The sequence below is a fragment of the Python bivittatus genome, unplaced genomic scaffold, assembly GCF_059951505.1.
Source record: "Python bivittatus isolate LINGU-HERP-01145 unplaced genomic scaffold, Pbiv_v1 ctg000560_np1212, whole genome shotgun sequence".
In the NCBI taxonomy this organism is placed as follows: domain Eukaryota; kingdom Metazoa; phylum Chordata; class Lepidosauria; order Squamata; family Pythonidae; genus Python; species Python bivittatus.
In genome coordinates, this window is record NW_028277083.1 from 2,119,471 (window position 1) to 2,137,043 (window position 17,573).

The 17,573-nt window shown below is 42.3% G+C and overlaps 2 protein-coding genes across 2 annotated transcripts in view; one reads left to right on the plus strand and one right to left on the minus strand.

The window, feature by feature from the left end:
- The window catches only part of CHLSN (cholesin), an 89,333-nt gene that overhangs the window by 7,581 nt on the left and 64,179 nt on the right, over nucleotides 1–17,573 (minus strand). Inside the window, exon 3 of the mRNA XM_088147952.1 lies at nucleotides 8,121–8,326. Within this exon, the coding sequence (XP_088004078.1) occupies nucleotides 8,121–8,326 (206 nt within the window). The remainder of the gene's footprint in view (nucleotides 1–8,120; nucleotides 8,327–17,573) is intronic.
- Nucleotides 10,715–17,573, plus strand: part of GPR146 (G protein-coupled receptor 146) — a 35,319-nt gene continuing 28,460 nt past the window's right edge. Inside the window, exon 1 of the mRNA XM_088147941.1 lies at nucleotides 10,715–11,120. The gene's annotated coding sequence lies outside the window, so the exon portion shown is untranslated. The remainder of the gene's footprint in view (nucleotides 11,121–17,573) is intronic.

The following is a 17,573-nucleotide window of genomic DNA, read 5'->3' on the forward strand; positions in this document are numbered from 1 at the left end:
TGTAAACACCTACTTAATTAAAAAAATTTAATTCCAGGAGAGGAAAAAATAGCAAATAATCTCTTCTTGATGGTGCTTGGTCAAATAAAATGTTTTTTTAAGTGAATTTTCTTCACAATGAATTAAGCATCAGGGTATGCAGTGACTGCATTTGCTTAAATCACAGTTGTATGTTGTGGGGGTTCAAAAAGTTCCGACAGTGCTCAGTTGCCTTGATGTGAACTTCCTGTCTTTCTCAATAGCTTTTCATTAAACTTAACAGCTGTCTCAAATGTTATAGAAGTGAAATAATGATTGCTGGATTGGGTCCAAGAGGTCCAAATAAAGTCACAACTGGCTGATTATCCTCAGTTGATTAAAAACATTTTTTTTATACCACTGTTAGCACCTGAGCTTCTTTCAACAGCACGGAATCCAAGACATTCCACCATTTCTAGCATGTTGTCACACTCAATGAAAAAAGGGAAGATCACCTACTTGCCTGTTTAAACTGTTTCTACTTCTCTTTAAGATTATTTCTGCATGACAGAGATTAAGAGAGAAATAACGGGGGGAAAAACAAGCTTTCTAATTCTGATCTTTTTAGTTTCTTTTGATGCTTTGGTTCCATAAGCAAGTTAAAATCCCATAAACGAAAAGCTATGCTTTGTGTGCTGACAAATGAAAAGGGATTAATCTGACACCAACATCATTGTCATGGTACATCAAAGGTTGCAGTTCAGATGATCTACATCAAGGGCAGCCTTCTAAATTCACTGGCAAATCAACTAGGAAGTTAGTTGATGAAGTCAAGGATTGTTTGCAGCTTCAGATTCTAGCTAGTTAGGAGACCAGCAAGTCAGGCATCCTGGTTGTGCATTAATTCAAAACAACCCCATTCCCAGAGATCGTGTTTTTCTTTTTTGTTACTTTGGCAACCCATCTTCTTCAAAGAGCATTTAAGGTGGAAACTCACAGAACCTTACCTTCATCTCAAAATGGAGATAATTAATCTGCAGGATAAAGAAAACTTAAAAATCCACCAATGAGTTTGCAAATAATTGATAGCACAGGTTATGTGATGAACAATATATATAAAAAATAAATTCCCCTCTCACCCCTATGGGTGATATGTGTCTTCCTCAACCTTAGTCCTCTAGCAGAAGCCTGGGAGTTTGAGGGTTCTGCACCATATCCTGGCTGTTCCTAGCCCTACACTCTTCTGGACAAAGCTCTGATGTCCTGGGATCTGTTGGAGCCACTCTCCCAGCTTAGGAGTCACAGCCCTGAGTGCTCCTACCACCACTTTGGCCTTTCCTTTCCACATTCTCTTTAGTTCCTCCTTCAGGCCCTGGTCCTTTTCCAGCTTCTCACACTCATTCCTCCTGATGTTGCTGTCACTTGGCACTGCTACATCTATCACCACTGCTGTCTTTTGGTCCTTGTCTACTACCATGACGTCTGGTTGACTGGCCAGTACCTCCTGTCCGTCTGGATCTGGAAGTCCCACAGTCCTACATATGTATTGTAATATATATATTACAACATATTACAATAGCAGTTTTAACAAGATTTAACTCACATTCCAATTTCCTATTGTAGAATAAAGGCTCTCTTGAATCTAGGAATTTTTTTTTAAAATATTCAAATATAAGAAATTGAAATATTTTATATGAAACTCCCCAGTGACTATTTTGAATTAAGAAATGTCAGCAGAGCCAGAAAATATTATGTTCTTAGCAGCGGAGAAAGCACCAACCACACAGGGATTCGAAAATCTTGATAGATATGAATTGTTAGACACACCTGCTGAGACTCACTTAGTTTTACATAATTAAGTCCAGATTTTTCACAATATGGGTCCTTTGGACTTGTCATATAAACTCTTGCCATGTTTGAAAATATGACGTCATATATAAATATAGACAAATAGCATCCAATAAATTTCCGTAAGTCAAGTGTGTAAATAAACAACAATAATTCAAGACAGCATGATACTGGGCCAAAAAGAAAAAGAAAAAAAAATCATAATACTTTCAACAAAAAAAATCAACATACTTTTAATTCACGTTCCCGCACTTTCATGGTCAGAGTCCTCTGAAACCACTGCAAGAGGAAATTCAGTACCAGCTGCAAGACACTACATTTCCTATCAGCCTATGTTGTGACAGCCATGAAAAAAGGGCAGGGCTTCAATTCCATGATTGAGGCCACCATCCTGACCTTTCTGACTTCCCGCCCTGCAGATATCTCTGGATTATAATTATCTGCTCAAGTGCTCTGCAGCAGCTTCTTCATCAACATCTTTCGTCAACTAATTTAATGGATTAACCAGTGAAACATTAGAGTTGCTTGCTACAAGACTGTTATGCTTGGTGTTAATCTCTGTTGGCTTCTTTTTTGCTGTGGTGCGATGAGATGGTCCTCTGAGGAAGCCACAGTCTTAAAGGAGGACAGTAACATTGGGGAAGCACAGCTTGCTAGCAGAGCTTGAAGAGGTCCTTGCCACATGAGAACAGAGCCTGCTACTTCTTCAAAGACTTGGCACTGATTGCACAGTAGGCCTAACAAAGCTTGGTAACTGATTTGATAAAATTTAACCAGACCACCAGAAGCATCTTTGAAAGACATCCTATGCCTAGATTGTACACTGTTAACGAACACCAGCAGATGCTACCACATAATAAGCAGCTCTTTCAAGTAATCTTAACTCATTTTGGAAGGTTTCCTACTTCCCCCTTCTTCCTATACAACAAATTCCCCCTTAATTACAATAAATAGCTGTCTTTTTTTAAGTGAGTTGAAAATATCTTCCCCTCCTCAATGGTTGTCACATTCCAATTGTCAGTTCGTAATGCAAACAACTTGCAAAGAGACCATCATGGAGACTCTCTGAATAAACCTCGTGTTGCATTGCACAGGGGGAAGAGGGGGAAGAACTGTCCTTTCTTACAGGGGAAGAAGATGGTTAGAGGGGTTTTCTCCATGGTTATGTTGTCTTATGACCATAATCAAGTTCTGATCTGATTTGAAACAGAATGGCTTCTAACCAGAAGCCCCCTATTCCACAGTAACCTGTTGCTTTGGACACTAGGAAACCTGACTTCTGAAGAAGAGAGGTGGGGGATAGTAAAGACTGTCAAACAAATTAGTCTTGGCAAATGGAGATCCCTATGGGCCCTGTTCTACTAGACCAGTGTTTTTCAAACTTGGCAACTTGAAGATGTGTGGACTTCAACTCTCAGAATTCCCCAGTCAACATGTTGAGTCGAAGTCCACACATCTTCAAGTTGCCAAGGTTGAGAAACACCATACTAGACTTTAGAAAGGCCATTAAAGTTGGCTTCTCAAGCAGACTTCGGGGCCAGAAGGGTGACAAACTCCTCCTCCTTATAGTGTGCTGTTCTGATTTTTGAATGACATTCATTGTTTCTAGCATGGAATTGGGAGTTTCCTGTTACTCATATGGTCTTTACGTATAATTTTTAACCTTAATTTTACAGAACAGGGTATATAAGCTGCTCATGGTCAGTGATGATTAAAATGGCATATAAATCCAGTAGGTGAATAAACAAACCAACACATTGGTCTCTTTTCTCCTGTGTGTGATGGGATAAGGGAACGGCCTTGAGGGACAGAAGGAAGAGCCATTAACAAGACAACAATCAGATAAAAGAAACCTGAATCTGGGCAGAACTGTAATCTGAGAAAACATCTCAAACAAGGCCTTCCCTAGTTCTCACAAGGGAGGGGGGAAGCACAGACTTGCAAGATTCTGCTACTATATGCTTACAATAAAAGTAATTTTGGCCTACATGACTTTGGTTTCCTTATCTGGTCTACCTTGAAGAACTGACACCGTATGAACGGGAGATGGACTCTAGAGTAGGGCTGGGTTGACGTGGGCCTTTTTCTAGTAGAATCCCAAGGCCCACAAATCAGACCAGGGTACAACTGCAAAACAACAAGCATCTTGGAGCCTTTGTTCAGTCTTGCAATTTGCACCAGGGTGAATCCACAGGTCTATCACACAAAACTTCACCTTGGCTTCTCTATCAAGACCTCGCTATTTCAGCCACTGTTTCCATATACCCGCTCTTAGGAACAGCCTCTAATTCATCCAACCTGTGAGCTTTTATCCTTCAGCAGCTTCCCTCATGCATTTCAATGCTTCAGGTGAAGCTGCTGAGACCTTGCTCACACACCTTAAGTGCAAATGAACCATGAGTGAAAGTAGCAGTCCCCAACTGCACCCAATGTTACAAATTAGCTATTGAAAGTTTGCAATTAACACTTTACAGTTAATACTTACCTTAGCTGGACATTAGCAAATTAGAAAAAGGCATATTGTGAAGATTTGCCCGTTACCAGGTTATGCAAAAGCTGGTTATTTAAGCAGATATTCATGGAACATTAACTGAATGTATAGAATTCTGATTTTGCCAAGAGCCGATCAAACCTCTGCAAATGCTTCTCTCCTGAAATAGACCTTCTTTTTCATTTCAAGCTAAAATGAATTATATTCCTGCAGGGTGATACCTTCAAGCTAGACTCTGCACTTCTGAAATCCTGTAAGGGTAACCTTCTTCTCCCTTTGTAAGAACCATGGCAATGTGGGATATGTAGACAAAAAAGCTTATTATTCATTATTATTAATGAAATGAAATGAAATGAAATGAAATGAAATGAAATGAAATGAAAGTCTTCTACCAAGAAAACACATCTGGTACCAATATGATGATTTTTAAGGTGCTGGGCTACTAATTTATTCATTCAGGCTTTTAAATATTGTTGTTGGCAGTGGCACTTTCAACTTCAGTGTTTATTTTTAACTGTGCTGTGTATCTTCAATTTCCTAGTTGGCTTAATATCTGCAACGATGCTTCCTGCCACTACCACCATCACCCCCGGCTGCTGGTCTACAAACTTTCAAACATATATTTGCCATATGGATACATCTTGATCCAGCAGTCTCAATTCAAATCACAAACACTGCATTTGGAAGATCAGGGGGAGAAAAATGCTACCCTGTTTGATGTTCTCACTGAACAGCATTTCCTGGCTCTTTTCAGATCAGAAATAGAAATATGAACCTTCTTTCTCCTCAGTGGAGAGTCTTCCTATTGCAGTGCAAAATAAGGTTAGAAAATCTAAGCAAGGTTAGAAAATCTAAGCAAGGTTTGCTTTTAGAAGATTCCCACCTTCTTTTCTTGAATTAAAACAAGGCACATATAGGTAAGCAAAGTATAGGAACTTCTACTGTGGCTATGAACCCATCCCATTCCCTATTTTACAATTATCACAATTTGCAAAGTTAGTCGTACTTCATGCCTGCTCCTGAGGATTCCTCTTCCGAAATGGAAGGGAAGTGACAGGATCAGGCCAAGAGGGATCAGCAGCTTCACAACTTCCAAAGGCAAGACCACAGTGTTGTGGACAACACAGCAGAAAGAGACCATCTTCAAGAGCCTTTCACAGATTTTAGAAAGTGAAGGCCCTTGAAAGCAGAGGCTGGTAGGCTTCATGCTCACACCAGGGGCACGACTGAGTTAGTGACCATTCTGCTGAGCTCCCCACTCCATGGAAAGGTCTTCTTCCTGGCTGCAAGCCTTGAAGTTTCAGTTCCGGTGCTCAGCCCCACTTTGGCCTGTGCAGGTTTCAGACTCATGAATGTTGCCTCTCAACTGGGTGCACTGGCTCAATATCCCTGTGCATGACTCATGTTGGCTTGGTAGACTGCCTTATTTCCATGATGCTGAACTATTTCTTGTCTTGTCCTGTGGAAGACTTTTACTGCTGGCCTTAAGTTCTAGTTGTCTCCTTTTTATTCTGGGTTGATCATTGATATTTAAAATAGACCTACCTCCCACCCAATCTGAAAAACAAGAGCCACAATGTCATCTTTCGTATTATCATATATGGTGACATGTTCTTCTGCATCTACTTAGCCTCCTTCAATTGCAAGTGGTTATTTGCATCAGAAGTCACCTGAAGGCGTTTCCACCTATTGTGAATATTTGGAATGAATATCTCATTAAGTGATGAGTTATTTCCTGCTTAATGTCAGTTAAAAGGATGCTCACCATGTCCCTGACAACTCATGATCTTTTATTGGCATGTACGAAACTGTATTTGTGCTACAAACTTAATCTAGCTTAAAAGAATTGCCCACTGCATGGAAGGATTGTTCTGGGAGGGGATTAAGAATGTCTAACAGGATGTTCAGCTGCTATAGCGAACTACAGCTCCCAGCTCTCTGTGGAAGAAGATTCCCAACAATGCAGCCTCTGTTAGTTAAATTTATGCGGATAGCTGTTTACTGTAGCAGTGGATTGCAATTGCATCATTTGGGTAGTCTGAACATTATTTACTTTGCAATCCTCCCTATCCACAACTGACAAAATACAACCCATAAGAAGCTTCATGTTACATGCAGAATTTTCAGGTAAAGTGATCTTTCAAAGAGTACCTGACTGCTTTCTATAAATTAACAGGCACCTGCTTCAAAACAGAATGAAATCTTCCCACATTAGCCATGAAAGTAAAAGACTGATGCTCAACCTGCAGCCACCAGGTCGCCCCCCCCCCCAACTTCCTGCCTTTGCTGCTGTGTATGAGAGTTGTGAATGTGTGTTTGTGCATGAAAGGCTGAAAAGAAGGTGGAGGAGGGAATGGCATTCCTTTTCATAATTAATTTTAAACCTAAGGCTCAGTTGAGACATAAGGGGGTAGGGTTAGTGTGTGTGTGTGCATAAAAATTTAACAAATAGTTAAGTTAATGAAAAGCAATCATCCCTATCTAATTAATTTAATATTTGCCTCCCAGCTCACTTTTTAAATATTTTATGCCCTGCTTCCTTTTGCAGTTAAGTGCTCAACATGCTGGTTGAAGCTCCCGTAATTGTCAGTCTACTGAGCCTCTCTGATACAAAAGCAGATAAAACTTTTGCTTTGGGGCAAAAGTACAGTTTAAAATGAGGTGGTGTATGAACCAGGAGAACTGGATTCAAAACCCTGCTTAACCACGAAGCTCATTCAGCAACGTTAAGCCAGATTCTACCTTTCCTCAGTCCAACCACCTCACAGGGGTGTCGTAAGTATAAACTGTCCTTTGCTCTAAGTCCTTGCAGAGAAGGATCAGAGAGTAAGTCAAGCCACCACAGCACTGTGCCGCTTCTGTTACAGGCTTCGGCTATGATGGTCTGGACAGGTCACTCTTTTACTTGCCTTTGCTCGCTTGGCATGCAAAGAAAAATAAATCTCATATCAGTTCATACATATTGCATTTGTCTACTCCAATTGTGCAATGAAAAGATGCTGGCTAGAAAAACCCACAATTTATTCATTTGTTTTTCAAACCAGAAAGCTCTTATGGCAATGATCACTAATGTACATTCCAGAATACCTATCAACACATGACAGATAACTGCACATCCCAACGCACTTCAAAACAGCAGAGAAGAACTCCAGCTGCTCTCCAAATTGAGAATATTCTGCTGTATTCTGCTGACGCTCCGCTATATGGGGCACGTACCCCAAATCACGTGTCTCTCAGCCTGGAAGGCGATTAATTTCCTCTAGCCACACTGAATAGTAGTAAATCATAATTCAAAGAATTCATATTTCGGTTCTAGGAACTCTGGAAGATAGGAAGTTAGGAAGCTGGAGGAATTCCAGCTGTGAAATCTATATATGGCAACATGTTACTTAAATCCCACTGGGGCAGGCTTGAATCTTGTTGACTGCATGGATGTACACTTGTGATCTTGACCTGTCTTTAGTAAGACGTTAGTCTTGTGGATTCTAAAATGGAGCCTCAGTTGAGTTTTTATGGTGGAAAAGAAGTGGACTAGAAATAAATAAAATGGAAGCCATAAATCCAGAATGCCGGGTGAAGTAGACAGACCAAGTCCAGTTGCACAATCCTAAGACGGCCTTAGACTGATTTTCCTCTTCCATAAGCTTTTTCTCCTCAACCTCCCATGTGGCATAACAACCAGGAAACAAGATCCACTAAAATGAATAGAATTTAATTCCAAATTGTGATCTAGGACTGAACCAGTGAGGGCGGCAAATTGTGGTAACTCAGTGGGATTCTACTCAATTGCCCTTGAGAGATCATCACAAAGAGTCAAACTTACGTAGTTAAGTAGTCCAGAGCCAACTCTGACCCAGATGGCTTCTTAGGTTCTTTCTTCTTGGCCACAATCCCTGCTTCTCGCATTAATTTCTTTTGTGCCTTGTTACGCTCCTTCTTCAGCTTTCTTTCCAATGTCCTCTTCTGTTCTGGAGAAAGTTCTTGATCTTCTTCCTTCTCCTCTTCCTCCTGCTCCTCTTGTTTTTTCCCCTAAGAACAAGAGAAGAAACGTAATCCACCATTCATAACCCACCAGTCATTACACACAACCCATACTTGTGAGAACAAACATCTGTACAGAGGCTGGTGACTCCTTTACCTTAGATTGACTACTGAGGCAATGGTAGAGGATTCATGCCAGAACAGACAACTGCAGTTATGGCCACAATGGTTCTTGAATCCAGGGTAGCATTTCCATAGCACCTTTACGCTACGGTTTGACACCTTGTTGTCATGTGTATGGAAGGCAAGATTCAGAAAACCCTCCTGCAGAAAGGAACTGTCCCTGTCAGCCTGAGAACAGGTGTTCCTCTGTTGGAATTTCTATGGAAAGACTCCTAACACCTCTCACTAGGCCCTTCCCTGCATGACCAGAAGAATTTTATGTGAAATGTCTGGCAAACATAGACTTAAACCAGCAGCACAAGCCGTTGCTAAGTTTGCTTGTGTTTTGCTAATGGCCAATTTGTGTGATGTCTTACAGTAGTATCTCATTTTATGATATTTAATTTTATTGTGAAATGCCTGGTGACTCTGTGACCTGTAATAAAGTTATTGATTCGTCTATCCCTGGCAGGATAAGACCCACATTGGAGGGGGACCTGAGGCTGCATTGAGGTATGGAGTCCCAACATGGGGGTCACCCAGGCTGTGGTAAAGAGGGCAGCATCCTGCAAACCCTCTTTAGAAACCACAAAATGACTAGTGGTACAAAGAAGAACAGACAGAAAGACAGAGATGCATGTCGTCCAAAGACCTTCATCAAATATCTGGGGCTGGAAGTAGACCAGCCATCCTATTGAGCTTTGAGGAAATTCCAGAGCAGCAGAGATACCACCAAAAAGCTTTATTTATATTTGAATTGATGATGAACTTTTCCATTGCAGCTTGTAGTTACATGTAGTGAGACAATAGCTTATGCGTTTTTGGAGGGAAAGAAAAAAAAACAGAAGAGTTACAGAAAGTGAGAAAAGGATATAAAGAAAGCTTATGTTACAAATACGTTGGAGTCATGCTGTGTCTTTAGATCTGTAAAACTGGAGCTTGATCAATTATATGCTCTATGCACTGAATATTCATTAAAAGGAATTAAGCAGATGTACTGGAAAAGGGAGAAAAACATGGTAAGCTGTTGGCTTCAAGTTTGAAACAACAAAAACAGAACAGAAATTCAATTTTGAGTTTCCTGGACTCTCCAATAGATGGTTAAAAAGCGTGGGTGATCAGCCTTCCTCTGTTAGAGATTTAATAAATCTGAAGTCCCTTTAACAGGTATGATACACATCCACCGATAATTCCTTTTCTGATTAAGTCATTCATGGAACGGTCAGCTTGGTTCTGGAGAGGAAGTTAAAGTTTAACAAATCTGGATCTCTATGAGGATCTTTGGATCTAGGTTCTTCAACTGTGACCCCCCCCCACCAAAGTGATGACACACTCCTAGAAGGATGTGGGAGCCCTAGATTGTTAAAACTGGCTTAACAAAATTTGTCACCTTCCACCTTTCAATGACTTTTATATCGCCAGATAGAAAAGACTGGAAGGTGTGATTCGGTACGGTCTACATTTAACTTGTTAAATTTGAGTTGCATTATTCTGTATAACAGTTATGGCATTTTGAAGTATAGTAGCGCTGGCCATCTGGACATCTGCAGAAGTTCCCCTTCTGTTGTCCCTGAAGTAGGCTAAATGGTGAGGGGGTGACGCGCCTTGTCCACCCCTTTGAGGGAATTCAACCCCAACTCTTGCTTCGTTCAGCATGCAGCTCTTGAATTCAAGCATCCGGGCTTGAATAGGGAGGCCAGGAACTACGTGCTTGGCCCGCATCTGATGCTGGTCCCGCTTTTGCCATTTTTCATGTGTGTGGTCGATTACGTGAAGTGGGGCTACCAGGAGCGCCTTGCTTTGAACTTTCGCGGACCAATTTGCTTTTCAGGGTGGGGTGGGGTGGTAAAGCTTAGAAGGCTTCAAGTCTTAGAAAACCAGCCCAGGCAGAGGGAATCGGACGCTTTTCAGGTCTGGAGATGGAGAAGGGAAGGAGAGCACTACCGACGCCAAGGAAAGGAGGAGGAGGACCACAGAGAGGAGGCCGTCTGCCAAGCGAGAGCTCCACAGCGTGACCGAGCTGCATTGAGTTGCTTTAATGAAAGCCAGGGTTTCTTCGGAGAGCGGACCCAGCCTCCAGTGACTGAAATCAATAAAAACAGTCAGCGAGGGGCCCGGGTGGGGGAGGACCATTCACCACTTCAGCTTTCCAGTTTACTTCCCACTTTCTCCTCTCCCTGAAAAGTTAAACTCCGATAAACGATGCGCTTGCGTATGCTCCAAAGCTGCTCTCCCCCCACCCCCTCCGTTGGTTTTTCATTTGCTTTTCGGTCTAAAGGATTGGTAAATGGACAGTCTTCCCAAGCTTCCGTCCAGCAAACCCCCTTCCTTCTCTTTTGGAAAGCAATGAAAGAATTGTTCTGAACCAGGAACCTGCCCAAGCGGACACTTCCGGATACATTCCTGACTCGATCTTACTGTTCGGGAGCGAGCGAGGGGGGGAAACACCAGTGGGGGGGAGAGGAAAAAACAAACCCCAAACCCCACAACCACTATTGAAGAGATGAAGGAAGGGAAATGCGGAATTTTATTGAGCAGAATGCGCCTTGCCTGGATAGAATTCACAGTTGCTGGTGTGGTGAATGCTAAAATGGCTGAAAAAATGCGCTGGAGGGGGTGATCCAGCCCAAAGCAGAGCAAGAAAACCATCCGGTGTTAAAGAGTTCAATATCTGCTTCTGGTAAGTCCCTTCGTAGTTTTTCGCCTTTGGGTCCAAAAGCCTGAAATCCAACAGCATGACCCCTTTATGGTTACCTAAACATGCTTTCCACGCACCTTCTTTCTTTTCGCTCTTTAAAGACTTAACGGTGTAAACAAAGCAGATTTTTAGCAAGGGTTTGGGCCAAGAGATCTGTCATCGGAAGGAACGGCCAAGTATGTGCAGAACCCCCAAGGAATTAATCTCTTCATTTTCGCCCTGTTTTTAATTTGAGCTATTGACAAGTGCTCGGCCGCTACGTAAACCCACCCGCTGCCAAAAGAACGCTTGGGTGTTGTGTGCTAGGAAGCCCAGTGTGTTTTCATTGGGGAATGTTGTGGAGGACGTGCAATGAGAGAATTGCATTGATGAAGGTTGCTATAATGATGGAGCACGGGTCTATTTGAGGCATTTCACAGAGCCCTTAACTGGCACAGCCACTACCTGGAGCTTAAAGCAGAGGGATGACAGGCAGACTGGGCTGGAGGGCAAATTGAGGAACGCATGGGAAAAGCAGCAGGAGCAGAAAGTTCTGATGCCAGCCACTGTGATTGCTGCATGCCTGGAAACCTGGCTGACCGTAGCATTTGCAGAATTCAGAATACTTTCCATCTCTGAAACAGGGGCATGCATGTAACGCCCCTTTCTTTTCTAGCATGCGTTGTTATATGACCACCTGTTTCAGCAAGACATATTACTGTTTTGCTGAAGACCCTACATCACACTTGCTACGTTCTCTAACCCCATCACAACCTCTATAAATGCCAAGAGATTGCTAGCTCCTTTGGTTTAGCAGAGCTAGCAAAACATTTTTATTTGCGCCAGCTTATAAATAGCTCAGAAGACACAGCAGCAGCTGCTGGGTGTGAAACAGTCAAGTGGGCACTGCATGGGGCCTTTAGCATTTGTGCACAAACATGTCTAAGCATTGGTGCTGAAGGAAAAGTCATCCATCGTTTGATCAAGAGGTGGGGAAGGAACTGAGATCCGAAGAATGAGCAGTCTGGCATCTCACACTTACCAAGAATTCCACAGACCTCTCCAGCAGGACAAAAATAAAAATCCCCCCTGGCAAAGAGGTCCCATAAAACAATATAAAAGTATTTGTATTGTTTAGAACATCCATAACTGTAAATCCATATCATCAAGGAAAGTTTAATTTGGGCCTAGAAATCCTAACAGTTGTTCACCCATCCTCGGTAGCAAAATTTGTTCTACATCAATGCACTGGTGGGCTTCCATCTTTTGGATTGGTCTAAAATTTGTAGGATAACTAAAATATTATGGTGACCTCCATATATGGATGGACATCATGGACAGGGGACAAAGGACAGAATGTGTATACTGCCTTCCATCATGACTTGATTCTGCTACCCATTATCAGGTCCATGGGAACCACCTCTCTGAGGTGATGGTAGCTTTCCTTGAGTTCCTTGTATGAGATGGAGAATAATTCTAAAAACTGCCCAGTCAGACTCTGTCTCCTTGCCATTTAGTCCGTATCAGAAACGTTCATGATTTCTCTTCAACCATTTCTTCTCTTCAACCTTTATCTTTTCTGAGGATTTAGGAATTGCTATGATGTTTTGTTCCAGAAGACAGATCAAGAAACAATGGTTTTTAATTACAAGAGAGTAGATTTTGGTTAGATTATCAGGGGAGGAAAAAAAACCTCAAATGTTGATGCCTTGGGGGATGGTCTGTCAGGGATGCTGGGGTAGGTGGACACAACATCTCCAGGGGTCTTTCCAGCCCTTAGGTTGTATGAGTCTTTTCTCTAGCTGGTTTTTAGCTAGCTCATTGAGAACTACTACTCCCCATGCAAAAAAAACTAGGTTCAACCCTCTCAGCATCTTTAGATGGGGTTGAGGGAATGACTCTTGCAGGATCTCAGCTGGTTTGTGTGGACAGGACTAAGCTTGATAGGTTAAAGCCTGCCTGGATAGAAGTTTGCTTCCTTGACCTTGAACATCCAGCCAGCTTTGGGCTCTCCACCTGTCACATACTTTGTCCAGTCATTCAGGCTGACATATTGCCAGATCCTCAATGTTCTCCTGCTGCACAAAGTCTCCCTTGGGTTTGTCTTGGCACCAGACTCAAGTTTTAGGTGATACGCCTCTAGCGTTCACCAAAAAAAAAAAAAAAAAAAAAGAGGGAATATATGCCAAATGCTGTCAAGTAACATTAGCTAATCCACATTTCTCTTCATCCAAGGATGAAATTCTCCCTTCAGTCTGGTGCTGACCACAAGGTTCTAAATCACTATTCTGAATCTGCAGCCTGATTCAACAATAACAGAGAACACGGTCAGCCATTCATTATCCTTCAGTAGAGCCCAATTTCTGCATCTTTCTTGACACTATAATTTCACTCATGCTGATTCCCGACAAGTACTGATGTTTTAAAACAATTTTTAGGGGGGAAAAATGGCCAGGTCCTCTGGCTGACTATACATTTCTCCAAGCTGCAGTCCCAGGTTTCATCAGAAACACATCCTTTGCAATCAGTGGAACTTATTTGTATAAATGTGGTTTAGACTGACTTGCAGAAAAGAACACAGAGTAGTAGAAAGTGTGGTTTAACTCACATCATTTAGATATTCTGCCCAAGTAGCTCTGAATTTATTTATTTATTTATTAAATTTCTCCCTGCCCATCTCCCCCCAATGAGGGACTCTGGGCAGTTCACACAAAACATTAAAAAATACATATAAATACATAAAACGTAAAAATTTAAAAACATCACTAAAAAAGAGAAAAAGAGTCCAAGAAGATGATGGGGCTGAAAACAGCAAGCCTCTATGGGGCTAGCCACCCCCATGCTTGAAGTATTCCTTCCCCACCCCAGGCCAAGTGACAGAACCAGGTCTTCAAAGCCCTCCGGAAGGCCAGGGGGCCAATCTCACCTCCAGGGGCAGAATATTCCAGAGAGCGGGGGCTACTGCAGAGAAGGCTTGCCTTCTGGACCCTGCTAATCGAAGTTCTCTTACTGTGGGGGTCCGAAGCATGCCCTCTCTGTGTGATCGGGTGGGACGGGTTGAAGTCATGGGAAAGAGGCAGTCCCTTAGGTAACCTGGTCCCATGCCATGTAGGGCTTTAAAGGTGATAACCAACACCTTGAATTGGAACCAGAAGCAGACTGGTACCCAATGCAGCTCGCGGAGCAATGGCGTTACATGGGCCCTTCTTGGGGCTCCAAAGATAGCCCAGGCAGCTGCATTCTGGACCAGCTGTAGCTTCCGGATACTCTTCAGGGGTAGCCCCATGTAGAGCGCATTGCAGTAGTCTATCTGGGAGATAACAAGGGCATGGGCGACTGTTCGAAGGGCATCCCGATCCAGGAAAGGGCGTAACTGATGCACAACCCAAAGTTGTGCAAAGGCCCTCCTTGCCACGGCTGCCACCTGCTCTTTAAGCAGGAGCCGTGAGTCTAGGAGGACCCCCAGATTACGCACTGGGTCTGTCTGGGGCAGTGCCACCCCATCCAGCACCAAAGATGACAAAGTCCTGGATACCGAGAAGCCATTAACCCACAGCCACTCCGTCTTACTGAATATATTCTAGATCAGAAGAAAAAGCTTGGTGGAAGGATACGTGGTTTTATATTCCATTTTCTAGTCACAGCAGACATATATGCTATTCTCACCTAGTAAAAATTGTGTTGTAAACCTCCAATTATGGTCTTTTCTCTCATTCAATTTCCTAGCCAGTGGTGGGCTGGGAGGGCCTGGTAGCAGTGGGGCAGCCTCTAAAAATTTTGCAAAATACTGTGTCCTATCCAAGAGATTTGGCCCATGTTTAATTACTAAAGAGGGCTGTGAGAACTCTAATTTGTATCAAAGATCCTTAAAAGATAGTGTTATACTGGGGATACTGGAAATACTCAAAGATGAGTCTTGGTGGAAATATATCCACAAGGCGATGAAGGTTGGAGTTACAGAAATAAGCTCTATTAGTTACAGAGAAATGCTTGATTTGCGCTGCAATAGCTACATAAATATTTGCACTGAAATTGAATAAGCTGTTATAGTGTCCAAAAGCTTCTTCATGCATGAACGTTACTGAGGTTCCTACAAATTTCAGTACAGATGCAGATAGCAGGAGTCAGTGGTGGCGAAATAGCACATACGTGCAGGTCTGCACTTTGTGAACATTAGTGATTTGGGTGTGTTGAGATATTTCAAAAGGCCAGTGCTAGGTTTTCTCTTGAAGATCACGCTCTTGTTTCCACTCTTTACAAAGTTCTCACTTTTTAAGAACGATAGCTACCTTCTCTTTCAACTTGCTGCAGTATGCTTGTCAAGAAGGGGCACTGTTTTCACAAAACACAAGGGCCTAGCTCTAAACAGAGTTGTGGACTTTAGGTCACCAAGGCATCTAATTTAAAACCACGAAGTGTTAGATCACTGCTTGCTATAGAGCAAGTTGTGGGATTTCAGCTTTTTGAGTTTCTGAAATTAAAGTGAACCTGCTTCCTGGAGAGGAGGGATCCTTTCTCAGAGAATTAAGTTCTTATGTTCAGTTCTTCTGATCTCTCTGATACCCATTAGTCTCATAAGCACATGCAGCTGCTTAATTTACAGTAACAGAACATTAAAAGCACATCTGCTTTCCATCACGACAGGTGTTCCTTTCTTGCACTTCTGGGCTGCAGCCCCGGAAATCAGAAATCTGTTGTGATTTAAGATTAAAAAATTGAACTGAAACCTGTCAGCTGCATTTCAAACCTATGCTACAAAATGTGTTTCCTACTCAACTGAGGAAACAGATATAGATAAACCAATGGCAGAGACATACTAACTGGATACTTTCTCCAGTACTGGAATTCAATTCCCATCATCACCAATCATCACGGCCAATGGAGATACTGGGTCTGATTGCATTTGGAGTCTAGCACATCTAAAGAGCGTTGAGTTGGGGAAACCTACCACTGGCTTTGCTTGAGAGAATGGAAATGCCCTCTCTTGTACTGTAGTCACGTAAATGACTTCAATTTTTCTGAGAAACTTTTCTGGTTCTCAGCTCTGGAGTCACATTGGCCACAGACACATTTCAGCAAAACCTTCCTGAAAATGCAGCAAATGACCACTAGTATCCTAAAGACTCTTTCTTTCAGTTTCAAATAGCACTGAATGCTCATTCAAATGTAGCTAGTGAAATCTAACAACGCACCTGTAAACTAAAAACTCCTGGGTTAAATCTCATCTCAACCATGAACTTGCTAGGTGGCTCTAAGGAACCGCTCTTCCATCTGAACAATGGTATGATGCCAGTCTAGGACAGAGTCCTGCCGTAGTACTTCATAAATACCAACGCATAATGCTAGAGATCAGCCAACTCCAAAGCTGAACATCTTTCTGTTGTGTAAGATTCAGAAACAGACACTAGGTTTGGACTCAGAGAAACCTTCCATGAGCCAGGACATGTTCAGTTATGCAAGAGGGATGTGTACATGAACACATATTTATACAGCCTGCAGAACTGCCAAACTTTATTTCACATCGTGTGATTGACTCTGGAGAGTGTGGAAAGCAGCAAGGAGGATGGTGCACAAGCAGAACCTCTGATGGTACTTCTCTCAATCTAGGTCAATGTCATATTTTAGGGAATGTGCCAGACTTGTCCTCTATGCTAACAGATGAAGTCTCCAAAGAACTGTAAACAGTATGATGCAGACATGGAAATGCACGCCTGGACTTTTTTTTTAAATTGTTCTTCTTTTGCTACTTGCCCTGCTCAATTCCATTTTGCCACACCAATTCTGACTGGTGGCTGAAAAGAGGTTGTCAAGAAGGATGCAACACTGTGGTCCTCAAGAAAGAGCTGAGTGGGCAGATCTATGGGTATAAATTGAGCTAGAAAATTCTGAGCATGGCTCTGTATAGGGACAGAATTGCACAGCAACCATAAAGAATAATCAAGAGGAAAATACAATGTGCAAACAAGGAAACTCCTCAGAATGCATGAAGTATTTGGCTGAAAGCAACTCTCAAAGGCAAAACCTCACTTTAAGTCATTTTTTACTATTATGTAGAGTCCCAAAATATTCACAGTGGTTGGCAGCTCTGGAAACACTAAGAGAACATTAAGTATATGCCACACACACATACACACAGATTTCTGACTTTAAAAAGCTCTTCTTGTTGCTGGAGAAGTCAAGAACAGCTTTTATTTACAACTTTGCAACTGCATTCACCCATTAGACTAAGCCATGATATGCTTGGTTTTTGGTTTACTGAATCCAGCCACCACGGCTTGTTCAACAAACTGTGATTAGAGTGAACCACAGTTTAGTGCAATTTGTAAACCAAGCCCCTATGCCTAAAAAGAAACGTTACATGTGAAGTGGCTCCAGCTATTTCTCTGTGGGGAGTTTACTGTTCAGCCATTTATTCTATATCATGGTTTCCACCGTAACCAAAGACAACATGGCGCA